The following is a 26,415-nucleotide window of genomic DNA, read 5'->3' on the forward strand; positions in this document are numbered from 1 at the left end:
CACAGCTATTAGTAACAGCAGATATATAGTCAGGCAATTTGGCACTTACAGCCAAGTGAAAAATTGCATCTTCGCCTTGTATACTAGTGTTTCTCAAGTTCGTCCTGGAGTAGTCAGATCTAGAGTAACCCCTCACCAGTTTGGTTTTCAGGATATCTATAAACCGAGGCATATTCACAACTGAACTTTTTGGAGGCCCAAGATTAACATGGGTGGGCACTGTGGCCATCTTGAGAAACACCAAGTAAATCCCAGGAGCTGGAACCCTCAAATTTTTCTCCTGCCCCTCTCCTATCAGGTAACCCCATCTACCTTCCCTCTGGCAAACTCCTCCCCTCTACTTTAACCCTTTCATCCTTACTTCAATTCCCTCATCAGGGACATCTCCTCTCTCACCCATCCCCCATCAGGCATCTTTATTCCCCTTCCTCCCCAATTTGGCAGCCCTCATAGAACCATGAAGACAGAAAAAGACGGTATGACCTATCCAGTCTACAAGCCCTACCATATACTCAGAGATCCTCTGTGCTTGTCCTATGTTTTCTGCAATTCAGATACTGTCCTTATCTCTACCATCTGCACAGGGAGGCTGTTCCATGCATCTATCAACCTCTCTCTAAAGAAATAGATTACTCCTGAGTCTACCTCCCTTCATCTTCTTCCCCCATCCTACCTCTCCTCCATCGGGTATCCTCTTTTTCCCCTCCCTCCTTCTCCATCAGACACCCTTCCTCTTCTTTTCCCCTCTCTACCACCTTTCTCTATCAGGTACACCTTTTCTCCAGTTCATCAGACTCCCAGATTCCTCCTTTCCCACCCATCCCCCCATCAGGCACTCCCTTTCTCCTTTTGTCCTCAATTAGGCAGTTCTCCTCCCCCTTTCTCCTGCCCCTCTCCCATCAGGCACACTCTTGGTTCCCTATCAGTAGGATTGCCAACTGGCTCCAGATTTTCAGTCCTGGTTTTACCCCCCTGAATGCGGATACTTACAGTCTTGCTTTTGTTAGGAAATGCAATAGGGAAATCAGAATAAGTCCCAGCATGCAATGGGGTAAAACTAGGACTGGATCAACCTGTCCTGAAAATTTGGAGCCAGACACACCCATCCTTCCTTTTCCTGTCCCATCAGTCACCCCTTCTCCATCAGGCACCATCCACCTCCTCCCTGAGACCCCAATCGCCCATCTCCCAGAGTTTGAGCCCCCCCCCCCCCCACCGCCACCATTATGTATTCTAGCATTGCTCTTTTAGCCACTGGCACCACTCCTTCCCTCTGGCACAGTTCAATGAATCTTTCTTTGAACCACACAGGGCTTTCTATATAAGCAGCCCCACACAGTTCAAGCATAAGATCATTAAATGCACAGGAGAGGGAGACAGCAGCAGGTAGGCTACCTAGACTTACCCCGTGTGCGCTCCTCCTGCACCACTATCCCTGCCCCGTGGCCTGGATATCTGCATGTGGTGGCTGCCAGTGTAGCACTGTGTTACAGTGCCCTCCTGCACTGATGCCGATGCATGAGGCCATAGTAGCTAAAGGCTAGCTATGGCACAGAGTAACAGGGAAAAAGCCAGGAAATGGAGGAATGCTTTTTCAGAAATGGTACATTGGAAATAGGATGATAATTACTTCAAATCTGCGGGTCCAATTTGGCTTTTATAAAATAAGTTTGTGGACTTTTAAAATGTTAGGTAAATGAACTTCTTTTAGAGAAGAATTCACAATAAGCTTTAAGTGATCCAACAACCCAGATATTAGTAGCTTAATCACCCAAGATGGACAGATCCTACTGACTTGCTTTTGACTTGATAAAAGCAACCAATATCCTAACGATTCAATGGAAGAAATGTACCTAGTTTCTGAGAAGATTTCTTATGTTCAGTTAGTGTTGTCCCCCTATTCTGGCCCAGACTCAGATCTTTATATACTGTAGAAGCAAAATCTTTTCTGAGAAAAAAAATCTGTCACGTTAAAACGTTTTTCAGAAAAAAACGAAGGTAGCAAAGGAGGAGAGTTTTCTATGAGGCCCCGTCAGTCAGAAAATTCCTGACTAGAATTTTTGTCCTGATCAATGACCCTAGAATAATGACTTTTTGGCCTCTAAGATAAATTACCTGATGTCTACAAGAAATGTTATCAGTCTCCCATGTGCCCTACACCATTTATGCTCAAATTTGTTTTAATTCTACTATAAACCAAGAGGTGGGCGTAGAGTTTGTTTGTAAGACAAGTTATTTGGTGGCGCAATAGTCAATTCAATAGTCAATTCAATAGTCAATGGTCAATAGTCAATAGTCAATTCAATAGTCAATGGTCAATTCAAGGTCTTTATTCCAGATGCCAACCAAATCAACAACTGGAGTATAACAGGCTGTCAGATGAGGATTATTACATGTGTACCATCATCTGTCACTGGAAGATTGTTACTCAAGTACAAGCAGCTGTCAGGCCCAGATTATGCCATACTTAATGAGGAGAAATGGAATGGTGGTGTCGCAGGACAAGGGAATGGAAAATGATAAGAGCCAGTAAAATCTACAAGTTCTATTAAAATATATATAAAACTGTCTTGGCAAACAGCTTTATCTTACAAAATTAATGTATTCCATAATAACACAAACATACAGAAAACAAAATGGACAGCAGGACATCTACATAAGTGGGATGATGTTATCTGATGGCACAGACACTCTTTCTCGGCGCGAGTCGGGCATTTTAACTAATTACATACGTCTCCACTAATTAAAAATTTGGAAGAGACCCTTGGGCATCTATTCTTTGTTGTGAACTATCTTGGCTTCCTGGCTTGCTCTGTAGCTTATCTTGGCTTCCTGCCTTGCTCTAGGGCCTTCTAAGCTCTCCTGCATTGCTCAGTGGCCTTCTGGGCCTATCTATCCTGCCTTGCAGCCTCTGAGCCTACTAGGGTTATCCAGCCCACGTCTCGTGCCCTGTTGGGCTTTCTTGTTTCCTGTTTCCTGTCCAGTCCTTGTCTAGCCCTGTCCTTGTCCAGTTCTTGTCTACTCTTCTTGTCTTGTCCTACCACGTCCAGGCCCTTATATACTTTGCCAGGCCTTGCCCTTGCCTCTTGCCCAGGCCTTGCCCTCAACTACAGCCTTTCTAGTACCTAGTTCCAGCTCCCAGTCTGTACCGTATTCCAGCTCCCAACCTATACCCTGTTCCAGCCCTAACAACATAAGAACTTGTCATGCTGGGTCAGACCAAGGGTCCATCAAGCCCAGCATCCTGTTTCCAACAGAGGCCAAACCAGGCCACAAAAACCTGGCAATTACCCAAACACTAAGATCACATGCTACTGATGCAATTAATAGAAGTGGCTATTCCCTAAGTAAACTTGATTAATAGCCGTTAATGGACTTCTCCTCCAGGAACTTATCCAAACCTTTTTTGAACCCAGCTACACTAACTGCACTAACCACATCCTCTGGCAACAAATTCCAGAGCTTTATTGTGCGTTGAGTGAAAAAGAATTTTCTCCGATTAGTCTTAAATGTGCTACTTGCTAACTTCATGGAATGCCCCCTGGTCCTTCTATTATTTGAAAGTGTAAATAACCGAGTCACATCTACTCGTTCAAGACCTCTCATGATCTTAAAGACCTCTATTATATCCCCCCTCTGCCACCTCTTCTCCAAGCTGAACAGCCCTAACCTCTTCAGCCTTTCCTCATAGGGGAGCTGTTCCATCCCCTTTATCATTTTGGTTGCCCTTCTCTGTACCTTCTCCATCGCAACTATATCTTTTTTGAGATGCGGCGATCAGAATTGTACACAGTATTCAAGGTGCAGTCTCACCATGGAGCGATACAGAGGCATTATGACATTTTCCATTTTATTAACAATTCCCTTCCTAATAATTCCTAACATTCTGTTTGCTTTTTTGACTGCTGCAGCACACTGAGCCGACAATTTTAAAGTATTATCCACTCTGATGCCTAGATCTTTTTCCTGGGTGGTAGCTCCTAATATGGAACCTAATATCGTGTATCTACAGCAAGTGTTATTTTCCCTATATGCAACACCTTGCACTTGTCCACATTAAATTTCATCTGCTATTTGGATGCCCAATCTTCCAGTCTTGCAAGGTCCTCCTGTATTGTATCACAGTCTGCTTGTGATTTAACTACTCTATATCCAGCTCCTGCCGGCTCTCAGTAACAGTCTTGCTTTCAGCCCTGTCCACATCCAGCTCCTGCGTGCCCTCAGTATCAGCCCAGTCTGTACCTAGTCCCAGCTCCCAGCCTTTACACAGCTCCCAGTCTGTGCCTGCTCCAGCCTTGATGTTCTGCAGGAGGTAAGTCCTACTGGCCCCCAGAACTCAAGGGCTCAACCTGCAGGGGAGGGGATTGGTTAGGCAGAAGACCAGCTCCGGTCCTGCCCTGCCCTGCAGTCCTGTACAGTTTCTGCGGGGAGTGCTCCTTGATTCCAGTGTGCCAGACAATGACACAGACATCCCATGGTTAAAATCATCAAAAATAATAATAATAATAATAATAATTAAACCCCACTACCATAACCCCCATCCCTCACCCCAAAATGTATCCAAGCAATGGCATAGTCTCCTCAATAACTATAGGGCACAAAGTTTACTACAGAGTGCACTGACAGACATTGGGGAAGGTATCATCTTGCATAATCCTGGTGAGTAATTTTAGCACTCACTAAAAGGTTCTGAAGATAAGGTTCCCAGATAGTCAGGAATAATTTCTTTTGCAAAAAAATAGTACCTCAAGCCAAATTCTCCATCTGCATATCATCATGAAATAAATTCCTCTATTTCCAAAACATTAACGGATCAGGATCTTGCCAAACAGGATTACTTTCTTTCCTACTAAAAAGGCTTTTTGTATAAGCCTCCTCACTCCCACATATTGTGTTCGTAATCTAGAGAAATCATCAAATACAGTGTTGATTGTTGAACCCTCTGACCCAGTATCTTACCCATACATTGTGATATCCTTTGCCAATAAGTCTACATTGGGGCACAAAACCAAAATATGTGAGCCATGATTCCCCCTTCTATTTTACATGTAGGACATATATTTGTGTCTGTAATCTGGCCTTATAAATTCTATCTTAAGAGATATAAGCCTTATGAAGAAAAATTGAGTTTCAGTGAGCGCCATAAGCCTAGTGATATGGGCCCTGAAGTCCGGGAAACCCACCTGAGGAGTGGCATGGGACTGCAGGGCAAGACTCGGGACAAGAAAAGGGCTGGTCTTCTGCCTAGCCAACCCCCTCCCCGCAGATTGAGCCCTTGGATTCTAGTTGCCAATAGGTCTCTGCGGCAGAAGTACATCTTAGTGGTGAGTCCATACTGGTAAGGCTTGGACAAGGCAGGCTGTAGACAAGGCAGACCAGGCTGGGCAGACAGACTTGGCTGGCAGGACAAGGCAAGACTGGATACTAAGCAGAACCTGGAACTAGACAAGACAAGGATGAGACAAGGCAAGGACAAGACTCTGGTACAGGCAGGACTAGAAACTGGAACAGATAGGGCAGGATTTAGACAAGGTAGAAAAGGGAAACAGTGAACAAAGAACATAGAAGCCCAAAGGTAGCAAGGCTTGGAAATGACAGAATAGGCCTGAAAGCCTCAAGGCAGGAATCAAGAAAGAATAAGCCAGAGGCCTCAAGACAGGGAACAAGGCAAGACAGGCCAGAGGGCCTCAAGACAAGGCAAGAGAGAAGACCCGTAGGTCACAAAGAAGACAAGGCAGAAGGCCTGTAGGCAAGAAGACAAGTCAGAAGGCCTGTAGGCTACAAGACAAATAAAGAACAAGGGACAGGTCACGGAGCCAGAAGCAACACCATGAGAAGACAAGGCTACTATGGCAAGAAAGCATGCAAGGGCAGAGAGAAGGAACTGGACAAGACTAGTGATAAGGCATACTGAGGACTTCTGCTGGTGGGGAGGTATCATGAAAGTAGGAAAAGGCTGTATAATAGGCGAAATCCTAGCACCTTGAAAAGGATCTCGCCATAAGTACTCAGGTCAAAAGAACAATATTTATTTATAGGCTTTTTTTATACTGGTATTCGTGGGTACATCATATCGGTTTACATATAACTTGAACATTGTACAAGGAATGGGGAGTGAAAAATTTGGAAGGGGTAGCATAACAGTTTACAGAGAACTTGATTTAAGTGATGTACAGGGGTAGGAGATACACATTATTGTGGTATAAAGGGGGCAGGCAAGTGAGGTATAAATAAAATAAATAATTTGGGAGATCATGTTGAGGGATGGGGGAAAACATGGAACATTATAATTGGAAATACATTATTTAAGATAATGCTGGGGATTATTTGAGCATACACATAACATTATTGGAGCAAGGGGTTGAGAGAGGTAGAAGGGAGCAAATACATAACATTATTGAGCATATACATAGTTATTTGGGCAAATACATAACATCATTGGTGCAAGGCGGTAGGGAAAGGTAGGAGGGAGCAAATACATAACATTATTGGAGCATGAACATAACATTCTTTGAGCATATATATAACGATATTGGAGCAGAAGGAGTTGAGAAGGGGGAAAGGAGAATATATAGAGCATTGATTGAAGATTGGGTAAGGGAGGAGGCGAATATGACTAAGGCTAACATGGAGGGAGGTTATTCCAGGAACGCTTGTTTAAAAAGCCATGTCTTTAGCTTTTTTTAAAATTTTTGTGTGGATGGCTCTAGACAAAGGTCTGTGGGCATGGTGTTCCAGAGGGAAGGTCCTGCAATCGACAGGGCTCACTCTTTCGTAGAGTTAAGAGGGACTGTTTTGGGAGAGGGAATGTGTAAGGTTCCTAGGTATGCAGTCCTGGTTGGGCGCATAGACATGGAGAAGCGAATACTATTGTCAAGATATTGTGTGTTACAGGTGTGTGAGGTTTTATGGAGTACGGACAGGATCTTGTAAGAGATTCGGAAGGATATTGGCAGCCAGTGGAGTTCCTTAAGGACTGGGGTGATGTGTTCTGATTTTCGGGTGTTTGTTACTATTCTGGTGGCGGCGTTTTGGAGCATTTGGAGTGGTTTAAGGGTTGAAGCGGGGAGGCCTAGAAGCAGGGAGTTGCAGTAGTCGATTTTTGAGAAAACTGTGGCTTGAAGAACTGTGCGGAAGTCATGAAGGTGAAGGAGGGGTTTCAGTTTTTTAAGGACATGTAGCTTGAAGAAGCAGTTTTTTAAGGTGGAGTTGATAAATTATTTTAGGTTCCTCGGGTTTTCAATGGTTACGCCGAGGTTGCGTGCATTGGGCTTGAAGGGGGTCAAGGAGGGGAGGGGATTGATGACTTGTGTGTGTGCTGTGTTGTGTGTGGAGATTGTTACCTGCAGGAACTCTCCCGATGGCGTCTGCGTTTCCCCCTGACGCTGGCTTCCCTCGCGGTGCGGCTCTGCGCAAATCGGGGCTTGGCCACGCCCCCTTTTGACGTCAGACGCCGGCGGAAGTGCGGGGCAGCTCGGGAAAGCTTGCCTATTTCTAGGGAGCTTCTTCCCTTCCGCGCTGCTTCGGTCATGAATAGTGTTGGGGAGTTTTCTGCTGTTTTCCTGCTGCTTGCTGCCTGCTAGACCCGGACTGTTATTGGATTACTCTGCTTGCTGCCTGCCTCTGGATCAGTTGCCTTGGTTCCTGTTATTCGCTGCCTGCCCTGCCCTGGACTGTTACTGGATTACTCTGCCTGCTGCCTGCCTCTGGATAAGTTGCCTTGGTTTCTGTTCGCTGCCTGCCCTGCCCTGGACTGTTACTGGATTACTCTGCTTGCTGCCTGCCTCTGGATAAGTTGCCTTGGTTCCTGTTGTTCGCTGCCTGCCCTGACCTGGACTGTTACTGGATTACTCTGCTTGCTTCCTGCCCCTGGACAAGTCACCTTGGTTCCTGCCATTGCTACCGGCTCTACCTGGACTACCAGTGGTCACCTAACTGACGCCAGTCCTCGAGATTCCTGTTCCCAGTGTTTCTACTAACCAAGGTAAGCGGTCACCAGTCTTGGTTCCACGTATCCGTGTAACAGAGGTGAAGAGGAGCTCAGTCTTTGCTGTGTTAAGGGCAAGGTGTAAGTTGGTGAGGAGGTGGTTTATTTCATTGAGGCAGTTTTCCCAGGTCTTGAGGGACTTGGAGAGGGATTCTTGGATGGGGATAGGGATTTGCATATTGGCGGCATAGATGTAGTGGGGGAGGCCAAGGTCTGAAAGGAGTTGGCAAAGTGGCAGGAGGTATATGTTGAAGAGGGTGGAAGAAAGGGAGGATCCTTGGGGAACGCCTTGGTTAAGTTGGGTGGGTGTGGATTCTGAGTTACCAATCTTCACTGTGTAGTGTCGGTCTTCAAGGTAGGACTTGAACGAATGTAGGGCTGTTCCTGAAATGCCGATTTCTGAGAGGCGGTTGATAAGGATATTGTGGTTAATGGTCTTGAAAGCGGAGATGTCAAGTAAAGCGAGGATGTAGGAGTGACCATGGTCTAGTCCTTTGAGAATGGTGTCTGTGAGGGAGAGTAAGAGGGGTTTTGTACTGAAAAACTTACGGAAACCGAATTGTGAAGAGAATAAGATTTTATGGTTTTCCAAGTGTGCTGTGAGTTGGGTGTTAACGATTTTTTCCATGATTTCGGCAATGACGGGGAGATTGGATATGGGCCAATAGTTTGATGAGTCAGTGGGGTCAAGATTAGGTTATTTTAGGATAGGTTTATTACTGCTTGCTTTAAGGATTGAGGGATATTTCCACGTGAAAGGGAGCAACTGATTATCTCAGCCATGGGTTTGGCGATAGTACTTGGGATGGATAGGAGAGACTTGGTGGGAATGGTGTCAGATGGGTATGTGGAGGGCTTTAGTTTCTTTAGAATGGATTCAATTTCTAATGCAGATGTTGAGTCAAGAGCATCTAGGATGGTGATCTGATTGCTTGGAGTATAGATTGGGAGGGAGGCGGGTGTGGGGAAGCATGTAAGTATTTTTGCGATTTTGTCATGGAAGACCCGGGCAAGTTCATCACATTTGATTTTGGAGTCTTCATCAGCGGTGGGGGGAGGGGACGTTTTGGTAAGTGCAGCTACATATGTGAATAGGGCTTTGGGAATGTATTGGTAGCTATGGATTTTAGCTGCATATAAGTGTGTAGTACAGATTTGTATGAAGACAATTTGGATGGGGAGGGGTCTTTGCATCATTGTCTTTCTTTTTGTTTAAGGTCAAGTTTGAGTTTTTTTAGTTCGGGGGTGTACCAGGGTTTTTTGGCGTGATGTGAGTGATTTATCTCCTTGGATGAAAGGGGGCAGAGATTATTGGCAATATTGCTTGTGAGGGTATTCCAGGTAGAGAGCGCAATGTCGAGGTTTGATAGGTCTAAGTGGTGGAGGGGGTTAGTGATTGTGGTGATTAAATCGATTTTGTTGCAGGGTTTTCTAAAGTTGATGGTACTCTTGTGTTTAGAAAGGGGAGAGGGTGATTGCTTGATGGATAGGAGTGCTTTTATGAGTGTGTGGTCTGACCATGGGACTGGTGTGCAGGAAGGTGGGTTGGGGGAGTGTAAGTGGGCATTAATAAAGATCAGGTCTAGCGAGTGTCCTGCTTTGTGTGTGGGGGAGGTGATAAGTTGATCGAAACCTAGTGCGGTAAGAAAGTTAAGTATGGATTCGCAGGAAGAGGAGGGGGGGGGGGGGTGGCATTCACATGGAGATTAAAGTCACCCAGAATGATAGCAGGGATGTCTAAGTTAAGGTTGTCTGTTAAGTATTCTAGAAGTGGTGAGGGATTGTGTTCTACTAGGCCGGGGGGGGGTGTGTGTGTCATATATTAAGCAGATTTGCAGGTTTTGGGACTTAAATAGGCTGATTTCGAGTCTGGGTGGGATGTCAGTGTTTACGAGTCTTAGTTTAAGGTCTTTTTTGGCAGCGAGAAGGAGCCCTCCGCCTCTTTTTTTGGGTCCCTCCTCCATTTTTCCACTAACTGATAATACTGTGTGAATAACCAAGGCCCATTTCCATATAGATTTCTGAAGCCCTGAGATAGACAACTTCTCTATTTCTTCAACTTTAAAGAAGTCATCTGTTTTGGCAATGAGATCTTTGTTCAAACCTCCCTTAGGCAAGGAACCTACATAGTGAATAACTGCATTTATGCAAAGTAATCTTTTTTTTTTTTTTTAAATCTATCCCATAGTGATCTTGAAGATTTTGAAAAGACATCATAGTCCCATCATCTTTGAGGACACATGTAACCTGCCTAATTCCCAATTGGGCCAAAGATGAAAATGCTTTAACTGGAAAAAGTCTACATTCTCCTGAATCAGAAGGTGAGTGTTTTCATAATAAATTTCCAATTGTGTCTCATAGGTGCCACTAATACACTGTGTTAGACATGAACTAGTGATTGATGGACCTTGGCATGTAATATGAACCAGTGGTGCAAAGGTTTCAAGAATGTCATCTCCATATCTAGATCAATGTAAAATGAGGACAAACATAACCAATCCTGGCCAGACAAGCATTATTATAAAACTCCATATCTAGCAATCCTAGTCTCCCCTGCACCTCATCCTTCTTCAACCACTGTAAAGATATACTGGATTTAGCTTAATTCCACAGAAATTGTGATAGTCACAAATAGGGAAATGCCCTGGAAGCCTGCTTAAAGGAAAGGCCATCCCCTCATATGTTCTTCACACTAATTAGAAGGAGCAAAGCTACAGAGTTCTCATAATTTAGCTGGAACCCTGAAAAGAGCTCATATTCTTTGAATATTCCCAACAAGCAGCTCAGAGAATATTTAGGATCAGTGAGATAAACCAAGAGAGCAAGGTCACCTGGATAGAGTGCATCAACTTGGTGTAGCAGAAAGTGATCCTGTAGCTAGGACCTGCTTCCCAGGTGATGCATTATCCTATTACACTGAAGATGGGTCTCTAATGGCTTGTGTCCTGAAGGGAAGGGTTAGGTCGGCCAGAGTTCATGAGTCACTAGGGTGCTGGTGGACATAAGAATTGCTTGGTAACTTGCCTGCACTGTGCAAAGGTGGTGGGCTTCATCCGTCACCTAGATAGGATTTTAAACAGTGCTGGGGAAAAGCCAGCTGTTGTGGTACATGTGGGCACTAATGTCATAGAAAGATGTGAGAGGGAGGCTCTGGAGGCCAAATTTAGGCTCTTAGAACGTTGAAATCCAGAACCTCTGAAATGCTACCTGTTCCATGCACAAGACCAGAGAGGAATGCAGAGCTCCAAAGCATGGATGAGAAGGTGCAGGAAAGAAGGCTTTAGTTAGCAACTAAGCAACATTTTGGGGAAGGGGGAGCCTATTCTGAAAGGATGGGCTCCACCTTAACCAGAGTAGAACCAGGCCGCTGGCACTAATCTTTACAAGGGAGATAGAGCAGCTTTTAAACTAGAATATGGATACTAAAATAACAGGGCATTCCAAAAGAGAGTTTGAAATAAAAGGCTCATGTGCCTAAAAGTAAAGAACAGATTGAGTTAAAAGATTCAAAAATATTCCTTTCAACTGCTAAAAAAGGTTGTATATACAAATAAAAAACATGCCTTGAAATGGCTGAACGCTAATGCTGGAAGCCTAAAAATAAGGAAGAGTTAGAATGAATAGCACTGAATGAAAAAATGGTCTCTTAGATGCCAATTAGGCCTATCTGCATACAGGTTACAGTTTACTTCAATAGTTGCCATTAACTTGCATAATTGTAACATGTATAGGTTGAAGAGAGTGGCTGAGAGAACAGATCCCTGTGGAATACCGGCAGAAATTGAGAACAAGTTAGAGAAGAAAGAACCTAAACAAAGTTGTTGCATTCTGTTAGATAAGTAATCTTTGAACCAAGCTAAAATGGTGCCTCCCATCCCAACCTCAGTGAAACGAGAGATCAGCATAATATGGTGTATAGTATTGAATACTACGCTTATGTCGAGTAGGACCATGATATATTTGGTACCGGTGTTGAATCCCTGCCAGATGGTGTCTGTGCAAGAAATTAACAGTGTTTCTATACTATAATTCTTTCTGAAATCTAATTGTTGATGATCAAGATTGGAATTATCTGAAAGAAAATTTGTGGTGTTCTTTACATGTAGATTTCTGTTGCTGTAGATGTATTGGATTCACGTACTAGAACCGAAGGTAGAGAAGCAGAAGACTTAAGGCCTACACATGCCTATACTGCGAGATATGGACGTGGCTCGGCCACGCACGTATTTTCAAACTCCCGCAACCACGAATGTATCTCCTGGTACTGCAGAAGACCTACCGAAAAAGGGTTGGGCTGGAGGCAGGGTCTGGGTGGGGGGCGTTGGGTGGGCAGGCAAGAGACAGTGCCATTAAGGCACTGTCTCGTTGCTGCACACTCCGGGAACACCAGACCCGTGCAACTTGCTGCTGCTCCGGACCTCAGGTAAGTAATAAAGTAAAAAAATGTAGGGTAGTTAGCAGGGTTTTAGAGGTCAGGGCAGATAGGGGAAGAGGGAGGCAGGTTAGTTAGGGGGTTTAGGAAGTTCTCTCCCAGTCCACTCCTTTATTGGAAGGATTAGGACCTATCGCATTGTCGCGTGCATCTTGTAAAATGTCCCCCCTTTACGCGTGAGAGTTGGCATTCGTGCACAATGTTATAGTTAGTGAGGTTTGGGTGGACCCTTGGACACTGTGGCAGCTGACCACACCCATGGGGGGAAGTCCCATGAGGGGCCACAGGTCAGGCTCAGCTCTGGACACACCAACACAGATAGTTCTTTATTTAGTCAGTTTGAGAAGCCACCAGAGGTGGCAGTAGTGAGTAGAAGATGTAGCCCAACTGGGCTAGTATTCCCCAGGGTGCTGGAACAGCGGTTTCTCCGGTAGCAGTGCTGTAGTGGAGAGAACTGAGAAAGTGAGTACAATAGAACATTCTCAGAGTCCCAAGTATGGAGAAGTCCTGAGATAGGGAGAGCTGGCCCTCGAGGAGCGAGAACCAGATCCTTGGAGGTAGAGAAACTTGTTGGCAAAGTATTCACACAGTGGCTCCACGTAAGAGATGGCACTGGTGCTTGGACGGGGGCAGGCCCCCGAGGAGCGAGTACCTGGTTCCAGAGAAACAGGTCTGAGGAGTAGATGATAGTAGTACTCACTGATGTTATCTGTAGCGAATTCCTCCAAGTAGAAGAGGAGATAGATGCAGGCAGCGGGTCAGAGAACATGGGCCCTCGAGGAGCGAGTACCGGTTACCTGACAGCGACCTGAAAGAAGCAAAGAGGCCCCCGAGAAGCAGGTACCCCATTAGCAGAAAGAGTCCAATAGAAGTTGGAAGGCAGAGAAGCTGGGTACGGAGAGCGAATCCCATCCGTAAGATTACCCCTTGCTAACTCAAAGGCTAGCAATAAACAGTAGGCTTAAATATCCGGGCAGCGTGACGTCATCACAGGGGACGTCCCTGAGGAACGCGCCAATGAGGAAATAAGAATTAGTGCCAGCAGCCTGGTTCTACTCTGGTTAAGGTGGAGCCCATCCTTTCAGAATAGCTCCCCCTTCCCCAAAATGTTGCTTAGTTGCTAACTAAAGCCCTCTTTCCTGCACCTTCTCATCCATGCTTTGGAGCTCTGCGTTCCTCTCTGGTCTTGTGCATGGAACAGGGAGCATTTCAGAGGTTCTGGATTTCAACGTTCTAAGAGCCTAAATTTGGTGCGCATGCCCTAAGGTACCTGGAAAGCATGGCGGGAGGCAGCGCCCAAGCCAGTCAGGGAACGCTGGAGAGGATGGTAGACGGACGCTGCGGCAGCCAGGCGTCCATCAAGAGCAGGAGGAGTCACAGAAAAGGAAAGGTAGGCAGGGTGAAGCCGTCGGGCAGCGACGGTCGCAACACACACATGCCCACCGATATAAAATCAGGTGTGCATGTGCACATGGGTAGCGGATTTTATAACATGCGCGTGGTGGTACGTGCATGTTATAAAATCAGTGCGTCCATGTGCACACGCCAGGAACTGCACGCACACGCATGCCCGTGTGCGGGTCTAAAAATTTCCCTTCTACTGTGCCGATCATGCACACTGGCTCTGACAGCTTTCTGCACCATAGGTGCCGAAGCAGATGAAACGGATGGCCCAATGAACTGAGGATGGTTGACACCAATGGCGTTCTGATGACTCTCGGTTTTGAAGAAGTGGTTGGTAGTTTTAGCACTGACAGATCATCAGTGCAGTGTTTTGAGACTGATAGTGCTCATGGATAGTGGTTTTTTGTTTTTTTTTTGAGGCAGATGGTGCTGATGGCAACCACTTCCTCAACACTTCCTCAACACTCTATGCATCTCACAGGAACTTGATGAGCTGTGGCCTCAATCTTTTAACTTATCTTCTAAAGCTCAAATTAATATCTGACTACATGCAGAAAATTAGACATATCATGAAAAGGCCCCAGACATCTAAGACATAAGTCTTATGCTGGCAGCGAGAGCAACGTTTAAATGGCCTTTTGCGTATCATGATCCTTTTTCAGACAGAACGATGCTGAAGTAACGTAATACTACTCTAACTAATAAAAGTTGGGGGCTTTTTGAAGGCTCATAGCAAAAAGAGAAAAGAAACAAAGGAAATAGTGTCAAGTAAAAGAGAAAAAATATGAAACTCAAAAAACCCCCCAGCAGCAGTTAAGTAGCGAGAGATCTCTTTTGTTCATTCATTTCTATGGAAAGACAACTGAAGAAGCTCACCAGGCAGCAGCTATACTGAAATTCCTGCGCATGTTCAGAAAGTCTTCTGAGCTCTAAAGATCAGGTTTTTCTGTGCTTGGTGCCATTAGATGACTTTACCCACTTGTGTGGAGGGCTAGGTCCTACCTATCCATGAAGAAAAAGTATATACAAGAAAACTTCTAAAAATAACTCATCATGGACATGTTTTGGCGAATTGCCTGCTTCAGGGAGCAACTTAAAACAGATTTTAGAAAGACATATAGAACATAAATGCTAAAAGAAAATGAAAATATAAAGAGCAAGGCAATGATTTTAAAGTTGGAAGTTCCTAATAATGTTCACAGGGCAAGAGTGCTGTACCCTTTCCTGATTACAAATCAAATCAAATCCTAAATCCCTCAAAACTTTTCTTCAGTTCTGAGTATTGACCAGTGATCAAGAGGAAGAAGGTGTAATCCTGGAGTACTTGCTGGGAACCACTTTCAGGTTGCAGCTTTTGAAGGCTAAATAGAAAACACTGGAAGACTCTCATTGGGATAGACTCCATCCTCTTGTGGTGAGAGAGCAGGGAAACTTGCTGGTGTCCACTTGAAATGGGACAGGAGGGAGGAAGATAGATACATACAACAACATATATATAGTAAGATACCCTATAAGTGACATGAGCATGACTTATGTGGTTTACTTTTCCAGAATCCAACTTTTACAACCTTTTCATCCCTATCCCTCCCCCTCCCCCCTGCCTCTTACGCATGCAGCATACTCATACTGAGAATAAGGACTGATGTTATGGTCCAGTCATGGCTCCCAGTCCATCTGTACATGTATGACATCACTAAGAGGAAGTCTAAGCATCTGAGATTAGAGGTGTACATGGGTTTTGTGTAGATTTCCAAGTTTGATAGGCTTGCCATGTTTTTGCAAATTTAAGTATACATTTGTGTTTTATGCTGTTATTTTAGACAAAAATATTTTTTCTACCTTTTGTTGTATGACTGCTTTTGTTGGTGCACCAGTAGATTTCCACTATTTTGCTATTTCACAACGAGTGGCCATCATAATATAATGTACCAATCTGTTGTTCTCTTCCGAGATCCCTGTAATTTTAATGCCTAGTAGCGCCTGGCCTGGCATAATATTAGCTATACCCGGGATCATTTCTCCCACCATTGAGTCATCCCCTGCCATATCCCTTTCATGATTGGGCAGTCCCACCACATGTGGAAATATGTGCCTTCAGCCTTGCAATTCCGCCAGCACTTATCAGAAGTCCTTGGCATAAATTTATGTAATTTTTGAGGGTACATATACCATCGGTATAGAAAATTGTAGGAGTTTTCTATGAGAGAGGTGGCAATGTACCCCTTACCTAGATTCTGAAAAATACCCTTCCATTCCTGTGGTGGCCACACTAGGTGGAGATCTCTCCCCCATGCCCTCTAATGTGCTGCTTTGACCTCTGCAAGCGGTTGGAAGTGATTCTTAGCAAATAGTCCAGGACTGCGCCTCCCCTTGATTAAAAGCTGAAGCACAAGACATGTGCAATGCATTCCTAAAGCAGTCATAAGTTAATCTTACACTTTTGTCCTGTGAACATTATTAGAAACTTTCCACCTGCAGTACTCTTGTCTTGCTTCTTATCTTGATTATAGTTGGGGGTTTTTTTTTTTTTTGTATTTATGCTCTGCATGTCTCTTAAAAATATTAATTGGACTTAATATACTACTTATAATCCAAAAAGACTAAAGACAGTAGCTTTCATTCTGGCACCACGGGCACATGTGTACGTGTTTGCCGGCACGCATTCATGGACACGTCCATTTTATAACATACGCGTGAATATGCGCGCATGTTATAAAACTGTCAGAAGGCAAGTACGTGTGCACAGTTTTATATGGGTGCTCGCAAATGCCACGTCTACCATGTAAGTGGGGGAATTTTGTAAGATACGCGTGCCAACACCAAAACCCATTTCCCTAGTCCATTCCCAGTTTTCCCAGTTAAAGGACAGGACTTCCTTACCCCCCAGCTAACTACCCTACATGTCCAGACTCTTAAAACCCTGCTGAGTAGCCTAGTTTTTTTTTTTTTCTTACTTAAGCCTCCTCCATAACAGAAGTAAAGATACGCAGTAGAGGACACCGGTGCACGCTTGTGCACACAAGTACGTACATGCACATTTTTACTTAGGGATCTAAAGCGCCCATGACCTGCCCAGACTCCGCCTATTTTTTTGCCTTTTGGATTTGTGCGCATACCAGGAGATATGCACATACTTGGTCGCTTTTGAAAATCCGCGCAGTGCATGCTGGCTGGAGACACACGTGTATTTCCCAGCTTCGGCGCATGTAGGTCTTTTAAAATCTACCCGAAAGTGATTAACAAACCAAAAATATATACAGTACATAATTATCATAAAACCAGCAATAACATACACAATGAAAACAGCATATCATCGTAACAATTAAAACACCCCATGCCATAATAATCACCAAGCAAACAAAAACCACATGACTTTGCTCCTGATGCAGCAATTTACAGAAACATGGCCATGTTTGGTTTTCTTAGACGATTTTTGTATGTGTGCTTTCTATAATAGAATAAATTAATTTTGTACGATAACCCTTTTAGGTTTTACGCCTCTTATTTTCCAACCCCCCGTCCTACAATATGTTAGACTATCATTCCTTTCTCCTCTTTCTGATGGTGGTACCTTTCTATTTTGATATTGTTATTACACATGTTCAGCAAACTGTCGCTTCATGGAAATTATTTATGTTCACTGGCTCTTACTGAGAAGCCATCAATATCTGCCTATCTGCCTCTCAGAGAGACATCATACATTGCCTCAGGTATTTTCTACTTTCTTCCCTTCTCTCAAACTTTACAGTTTGCTGGAGAACAGCAAACCAATCAGGTTTCCAGGATAGCCCTGAATATGCATGAGAGATATATGCATACAATGGAGGCCATGTATATAAATCTCTCTCATGCACATGCATTAGGGATAGCCTGATAATCTGACTGGTTTGCAGCCCTTGCAGTTTGACGCCCCTGTTTTAGTACCCTGTCTACAAGTGTACTTCATATCCTCTTCTAGTACTGCTCTTTAATGTCACTCTAAGAGCAGCACATGGCCCTCTACTCCCTGAGTGCTACACCAGTAGTACTTCCAACTGAAAGAACAGGAACCAGAGCAGGACTAAAACCTGACAATGCGGAGAAGCAAATAGAAAAATAACTACACCACAACTTTTAATCCATGGAGCAATGTGATTATTTGAATTCTTTATAACATCTTATTTAAAACGAGTGTTGGGAGATTACAGAGATTACAAGTCACCATCAGGCCCTGAAATCAATATTTATTGAGAAATACTTACTGTGTTATAAACAGAATATGCCGAGAGGACATCAAACAATGCCTGCTGTCTGTGGAATGTTATGGAGAGATGTTAGAGAAGTTTATGACAGAGAAATTTGCATCTGTTCATTATTGTGTATAAAAAATAAAGATTGTTCCCCCCCCCCCCCCCCCCATTTACTCTCTACTTCTTGAACTATGAGAAATAGTTTTCTGAACCTCTCCTTGCATGGAAGATACATGAGACACAATCTGTTGCCTTTTTCTTGTATTTTTTCTAAGTGTACTATGAGATGGCATGCTGAATGGGTAAATTATCTGAATAACTTTATTTAGATATTCACTAGAGCTTATCCGAATATCTGGTTAACTTTAGGCCTGCTATTGGTACGGACTGATTTCTCTGCACACTTTTAGCCAGTTAGCACTTAACATGATGCTATCCAGTTAAATACATTAGCCCAGCCTCACTAAATCTTCAGCGCCATCTCCTATTTGTCCAGGTAACATTGTATGCACAAACATGTGTGGACAAAAATTACCCAGATAAAGATTGGATATATCTCCAGCCGATATTCAGATTGGATATATCTCCAGCCGAATTCAGCAACCTTATGCTAATCTCCATATGTTTCCCTACCATTTTGGTACTCTCCAGTTGTATTAGTTTGAAATCTTTCCTTTCTTCCAAAGCCCATGTTTATGCTCCCTGTTCAATGTAACTTTACCTTCTTTATATTGTTAATTGGTTTCCCCTAGTTCCATTGTAAACCGGTACCATAAGACCTCGTCTTGAGCATCGGTATATTAAAAGAATTTAAATAAATAAATAAATATATATATTTAAAAGGTCATATTTATGTGAGTAAAAGTCGATTTCACCAACATAAATCTTTTGAATATGGACCTCACAGTGTTCAAGATGTGGGAACACTATGGATTTCTACAATGGCATGACAACATTTTCTGTTTTGACTCTAAATTCTCTTTGGAATTCCTAACACTATCGGCTTTTTGGCTGTTACCATACCTTGGGCCAATGCTTTTAAACTCAATTATTTCAAGGTATAGTTCCTGAATATTAACAACTAGGCAATAGCTTGTTGCAATAAGTGGGCTAGAAGAGTGACAGCACTCGGGGCGTATCAACTTTTTGGGTCAGACTGAGTCTACAAGCATGTGAGCCTGAAAGGAAGGGGGACACCAAAAGCAGTCCTTGTCCAGGGTGCTGGACAAGGCCTTGATCCAATGCTTTGGTTCCTATATTTCAACCATTTATCAATCCATGAGAAGATTTCCTAGAAGTTACAAGCTTTTTTTAAAAAGAGGTTTGTATACAATTCAACAAGCCTGGAAAAATTCTGATGGTTTGTTCAAATAATTTGATGAATATCTTTTAAAGAAAAAGAACCAGCCCCTTCTCAATTTCTGCTCTCTCCCTCTTAGTGACTCTACTTCCTCCTTCTACTGTCTCTCTCTGTTCAATGATGCTGATGACCCTCACCTGCTTCTTCCATCCCTCCCTATTTGAACTCCTCTCCTCTCTTCATACCTATTTATATCCCATTCTCACTCCACTAACACTGGCCTCATTCTTGATAAACTTGTAGAGCCCTATCCCCTGTTAACACTCTCTCTCCTAGCCCTCATCCCCACTCCCCCCCTCTACTGATTCTTCAAGCCTCATTCCTTCTCTGATGCGACAGAATTCTACTCCTTCCCTTCTCCCTGTCCCCCTACTGATGCCACCAAGTCTCTTTCAACTCTCCTACCTCCTCTGCTGAGTTGAGATGTAGGGGACAGAAAGCCTGTTTCAATTTTCCTCAGATCCAATGGCAAAAAATCTGATAAATTTTTATAGCAGATTTGGGGGAAAATCCAAAAATTCAGTTGAACTGAAGCTAGTCTGAAAGTTGCTTGGTTTCAGTTTGATCTCAACCTATCTGCACATCTTAGTTTCCTACAACAGCATACTTTCATTAAGAGCTTTCGATGAGAGACTTTTTTCAAAATGTGTTTTGAAAATCCAAGCATATCAACCATATTACGTTATCCAGATGCTTGCTGACACCCTCAAAGAACTCAAATAGATTTGCTCCTCATGTCTTCTTATTATATAAGGTGAGTGGGGGCAGACAGAAAGAGAGTAGAGAGGAGGTGGAGTAGAGAAAAGGACCATGGGGGCAAAAAGCTAGAGAAATGAGAAAGAGTAATAAAGGGTAGAGAGTAAGTAAACGCAGCAAGTAAGCAGTTGTAGATTGTAAGTGATGTTAGAATGAATGGAAAGCAGAGTGCGAGAGGATAGACACTGAGTGATGGTAGAATAAATGGGAGTAGAAAGAATGAATAATAGTATGAGTAGGTAATGAGAGTGATGATAGCAGGGTAATGAGATTGAGTGATGGTAGAACAAGAGGGGTTAATAAGTGAGTAATGATAGGAGTAGGGGTAAAGAGAAATAGTAGAGTGAGTGACAATACCATGAATGAAAGTAGTAAGAGTGAAAGAGAGCAATGTGAGTCAGAGTAGTGAAAATGAGTGGTGGTAGAGTAAGTGACAGTAGTGAACATAAGTAATGATAGTGAGAATAAGGGATGGCAGGGTGAGTGGAGGTAGTCAGCAATGGTAATGAATGGAGACAGTAAACATCAGTGACACTCACTTTACTCCATAGCGGTCCCGAAACATGATGTGGTTCCGAAAGGTGCGATTTATGTCCAGGTCTATCTGTTTGATCTCAGTTGAGTAGATTTTGGCTTGTTCTCTCATCTTCTGCAGGGAGACAGAGAGGCTGACAATGAGGAGAAGAATAATGAGACATATAAATAAACTGGTCTCAGAAGACATGAGGTTATTTATTTATTCATTCAATTTTTAATGTTTATAACATCAAGAATACATTTGAATCAGAAAAGCAATGACACTGAAACTTACAAATAGAAAGAAAAAAATAAAAATAAAATAATTTCCATATATATTAGACCACAGATATGGAGAAGATACAAGGAACATCATTATAAACTATATAGTGATTTCCACAGCCATTTACACAAGTAAATTGTGATTTACTTAGATAGAACTGGCCTGTCTCAAAAAAACTGTCTGTCTAAAATTACATGTGGGCTTATATAGCATACATACTTTTAGCTGGGTTAAAAAAAAAAAAGGCATTACATAAGAACCTGCAAGGCTGAGTAGAGCGAAAATCCATCAAGTCCAGAATTCTGTCTCTGACAATGGCCAGTCTGGCTCACAAGTATCTGCAGATCCCAAAGAGTAGATCTATTACTTATTGCTCACTCCCAGGTATATGTGGTGGTTTTCTCAAGTGGTTTATGGACTTTTCCCCAAGAATCTTTTGCATATCACTTTTAAAGCCCACTATTCTAGTTGCCTTGACAAAATGATCATTTTATTGGTGGCTGAAGATGATCAGTAAGTATTGCTTTGGGAAATCTTATAACTTTAAAAGTTTTGGGGAGAGGTAAATTATTGGGGTATATTCTTGTGTGTGTGTGAGTTAAAGAAAGCAAGCCAGAAGGTAGGAACTTGTTAGAAAAAGGCAGCCAAAAGGTAGGTAATAGCTTAGAGTTTGTGTATGTTTGTCTTTCTCTCCTTCTCACCAGTTTTCTACCTATCCCTAGCTCATCCTTTGATTTATAGGAAAGAGACACTTTCGCATTAAAAATCAATCAGCCTTTTATATAAAACACAGGCTTGCCCCAGCCCTTATCAAGAGTTTAATTATCCCGTTGCAAGTCACTACCAGATTAATAGGGAATATACCTGTGATGATTTGGTAATAGTTTCTGTGTAGAAGAGGGACTGTGCCTTTAAAAAAAGCAGCATTTGTGTTAGGCCGCGCAGCCAGGTCTCCTCACCGTGTGGAGCTGAAGGTTCGCTTCTGCCCCGTCCTTCGCCGGCCTCCGTCGCCGGTTCCTGCCATTGGTCGGCCCCTGTGACATAATAAGGGCAAAGGGCTGTCTGCGCCATTTTGATTTCTGGCAGCCGATGGCCCAAGTGAAGGAGATCACTCCCGGACCCCCGCTGGACTACCAGGGACTTTTGGCAGGTCTTTGGGGGGGGGGGGGGGTGTCAGGAGGGTGGGGGTTGTAGTTAGTTTTTATTTTTATTTTTTATATTCGCTTCATAAGACGCACAGACATTTCCCTCCCACTTTTGGGGAAAAAACAGTGCATCTTAAGGAGCGAAAAATACGGTACATCCCCTAGAATTCCTTGCTGGCTGAATTGGGCTGAGAGCCAGCATTGGGTGTGGCTAGTCACATCTCCCTTGGCAGCTGCTTCAGTGTATAAGAGGTGTCTGTAGTAATACTAAAGGAGATGAAAAAAAAACTTAGACCAACATGTTTCATGTCGACCTCTATTCCTCGCCAGCAATTTGTTGATTTGTGGAGCTCACTGTTCGTTTGAAGTAATACTAAGGGAGAGCTGGAGAGCAAGGGGGCAGCCAAGAGAGCAAGCAGTTCCCAACAGCTCCTCTCCAGCCCAGCTATGGAGGAGGAGGAGGACTCTGCCACTGAGACTGACTGGACAAACCACTACTAACAGGTTAAATGCTATGATTATCCAGGAAGAGACTTTCTTAATTAGTTACTGAAGATTGACTTTATGGAAAAACCAAGGTGATCTGTATACAAGTCTGTTAAACACCTATGCTGAAAAGTATAGGGAGACTAAGTTTAGATGTGCAGCACTGAGAATCTTAGGAATGTAGGAGTTGTGGGTTCTCATATTAACCAGTTATACTGGGACCCTGTAAAGATGTCATGAATGGGAACAGCCACTATCTCCTTAGGGGTGTCGACAAATTGGAGGGCTTCCAACATTTTATGTTGCGCATCCTCCTCTGTGAAGCTGGAAGGGGATAGCTTCGGCAATGGCCCTGACAAATCCCCCAAAAGAGAGGTCCTCCGGAGGGGACCAACGCCTTTCCTCCAGTTGAGAAGGCTCTGACAGGGGGTCAACTGAGATCTCAGAAGAAGATTCCAAAGAATCATCCCCCCACGGGTCGAAAGGGCCTTCTTCCTCGCTGAAGCCATCGCGGGATCTGCGCAGGTTTGGCCTGTGTAAATCCCTGGCTCTGGGCTCTGAGGGCCTTGAAGGCACTGAGAGCACTGCAGGGATCAACGGTCCCACTGGTAATGGGGAGACCGGGGGCCATGGGAGGCCAGAGGGCCTGAGCAAAGGCTTGGGGAACTAAGGCTTCAGGACCATGGTGCTGGACGCATCTTCCTCCTCGGAGAACCCAATGACGGGGATTGCTCCTGAAGGAGGAGTCAGTGGCTGCTGGGGAATCGAGGGTCCCTCGGGCACTGGCTGCGTTGGGAGGGCATTGAGGATGACGTCCAGACGTTCAAGCAGGGGCGCCAAGATAGATGGCGGAGGCTCTGGCACCGGTATGGGGCCAGTGGCAGGGGTGGCTCAACACTCCACAGAGATTGGAGCACTGCACTCTGCGGTCCAACTCCTCCTGAAAGTCCGGTGAGGACAGGACTGAGGGAGGGGAACGAGGCGTCACCGGTGCCTCCTCAGGTCTCTGAGGAGGCAAGGTGCCTGGCCCCGTTATCAGCAGGGAATGCCTGGGACTCCCGGGTTTATTGGAGGATGGGGCTTCTGTGCCACTGGGTCGCTTCAGTGGCAGTATACCAGCTGCCAGTACCACACCGGAACCGAAGCCATGTGCTGATGGTGACTGGTGTCGATGCTTGTGGGATTTCCCACGGTACTCGGCTTGGTCTTTCCCCAGCACCGGGGAGGCAGAGGATCCCGATGTCCTGGAAGTTCATCTTTAGAGGGTGAGCTGGGGGTGTAGTGAGGGGGAGTGAATCGAATGGCTCCCCTCAACCCCTGGGTGTTGATTCCGACATGGGTGTGGATGGAGCAGACTTTTTGGAACCAAAAGATTTCTCCATTTTATCAAGTTGAGCACAACGGCCCTTGGGGGCATCTGATTGCACAGTTGACACTCTCAGATGTTGTGCGATGCCCCTAGGCAGAGGATGCAAACCTCATGCAGATCTGTGATAGACATGGTCCACGGGCACTGGGGGGGCATGGACGTTAGCCGAATGATGCCATGAAAATCAGCTGGTGCAAGGGCCATGACCAGGGGCCACCAATAAGTGGTACGCTGGGAATAGACCTTGAAGATGGAAGAAAAATGTTTACATACTGCACCGAAGAGATACACCGACCGTAAAGGGGGACCAGACGAAGGACCTGGAGAAAAACTACAAATTTAAGCGCAAAAAAGGCAAAAGAAGCAGAGCTCCAAAAAACTGTGAGGCAAATACATTGCGGAAAAAGAGAGTCTGAAGGGGGACCTTGCGTGGACACGCAGATAGCGGCATGCTGAGCATGCTCAGTGTGCCAGTCAGCTTCTAGAAACTTTGACAAAAGTTTTCCATGCTGGGCTCCATCTGATGATGTCACCCATCTGTGAGGATTACCATCCTGCTTCTCCTAGGAGAAAAAAAATGTAATGCAGGGTTTCCAAAAGTAGAACATAGTGGGGGAAAGCACTGACATGGCTCTTGGGTTTATTTTTGAGTAATTGTCCCAAAAAGAAGTTTGGTTTGATTCACAAGCACGTTTATAACCTGGCTTCAGCTAATAAGGTGATTGATAAGGTTTTTCCTGCCAAATACTGTGTTTAGTCCCAGAATACTGCTTTAATGTTTTTGAAAATAACAGGGACTCGTTAAACAGTGGTTTACTAAGAGAAACTGTTTGTTTAGACCAAGAGAACTGCTTCGGAAGGTTGCAGTTTGCAGAACTTCCCTAATTGGTAGGAAAAGCTGTATGTTAGAGGGGTTGGAATGTACTAATTAGAATGCTGATTAGAAAAAGAACCAAAATATAGCATGTGTGAGAAACCACATATAAATCAAAAACTTGCTATATAGGAAAACTCATTGAGTTTCAAGTGAACCTTCATACGATGCCACTGTTCAATTTGTGGCTATCTTCATGATAAGCCCTATGAACTCTGAGGCTTTTTAATCATTAGGTCACGTGATACTTATTGTTTTGATTCTTCCAAGTGAGGGGCTGTGGCGTCAGTTAAGGGCATAGCACCCTCACTGCACCGGTCGCTCACAGCACCAAAAATGTACTCTTTAGCGCTAGCTGACTGCACCGCTAATAACTCTGTCAACAGACGTTTCTCATTCCATTTGACAGCAGCACAAACAGCAAATCAGTCCACCAACACCAACGCCGAGCCCTTGAAGAAGGAGCCTGAAAGTTCCGAAACACTGCGATGTCGGCTTGATCAACTAATGTTAGTGGACTTCACCCAGATAAGTGTGACTGACATTGATAGCTTCTTAAGTGATAAACTCACTTGGAAGAATCAAAACAATAAGTATCAAGTGACCTAATGATTAAAAAGCCTCAGAGTTCATAGGGCTTATCATGAAGATAGCCACAAATTGAACAGTGGCATCGTAGGAAGGTTCACTTGAAACTCAATGAGTTTTCCTATATAGCAAATTTTTGATTTATATCTAATTTATTTATTTATTTATTTATTTAAATGTCTTTTATATACCGAAGTATTGGTAGGGGCCTTCACTCCGGTTTACATTTATAACAACGCATACATTGAAAATCAGGTGAACAGTTTAAACAGAGTTAAATTAGAATGCCTGCAGCTAAAGGGACTTTCTTAGTAATCTGCTAGGAGCAACTGCATAATGGATTAAAACTACCATTGAAGAGGAATTCTAATATTGTTATAAGGAGATCTGTGTGATGGGTTTAGAAGGTTTGCAGCTTACATTGGAGAAATTACTTACCTGATAATTTCGTTTTCCTTAGTGTAGTGTAGACAGATGGACTCAGGACCATAGATTTAGATTTATTAAGTTTTATATACCGTCACTAGGTTCACAACAACCATCGTAACGGTTCACAACAAAAATAAAACATGCAGCTAAATATTTATTTATTTATTTATTTTTAGATTTTTATATACCGGTGTTCCTATATGAAATAAAGATCACATCGGTTTACATTGAAACAGAACATGAAAATTGCCAAAAGGCATTACATAGAACAAGGTTATGAAACTTGGAACAGTGTACATAAGTTCAAAATTTAACAATAACGTTGTAACATTGATGACCAAAAGATAAAGGAGAAAAAAAAAAAAAAAAAAAGACTTAAACAATTAAGTTGACAGGTCTTATTGAGCATAAAAATTATAACGTATAAGTGAGAAAGTCTCAAGTGTCCTGCAGCAAGAGATTAGATACCGAAGTAGGTAGTGGTATGGAAAATGGGGGTTTGTGAAGAAGATATGTTCTTGCTGGTTGGAGGGGAAAAAATGATGATCATGGTCCTG

General features: G+C 43.7%; 1 protein-coding gene across 2 annotated transcripts in view; it reads right to left on the bottom strand.

Moving 5' to 3' along the window:
* The window catches only part of LOC115079276 (USP6 N-terminal-like protein), a 459,663-nt gene that overhangs the window by 144,843 nt on the left and 288,405 nt on the right, over positions 1-26,415 (bottom strand). Inside the window, exons 7-8 of one of the 2 annotated variants that reach the window (XM_029582658.1) lie at positions 20,708-20,817; positions 18,065-18,113 (exon numbers count right to left, since the gene is read on the bottom strand). In XM_029582658.1, coding sequence (XP_029438518.1) covers positions 18,065-18,113; positions 20,708-20,817 — 159 coding nt within the window. Of the gene's footprint in view, positions 1-18,064; positions 18,114-20,707; positions 20,837-26,415 lie in introns of both variants that reach the window. The other variant, XM_029582659.1, reaches the window with a different exon arrangement.

The sequence above is a fragment of the Rhinatrema bivittatum genome, chromosome 17, assembly GCF_901001135.1.
Source record: "Rhinatrema bivittatum chromosome 17, aRhiBiv1.1, whole genome shotgun sequence".
NCBI lineage: Eukaryota > Metazoa > Chordata > Amphibia > Gymnophiona > Rhinatrematidae > Rhinatrema > Rhinatrema bivittatum.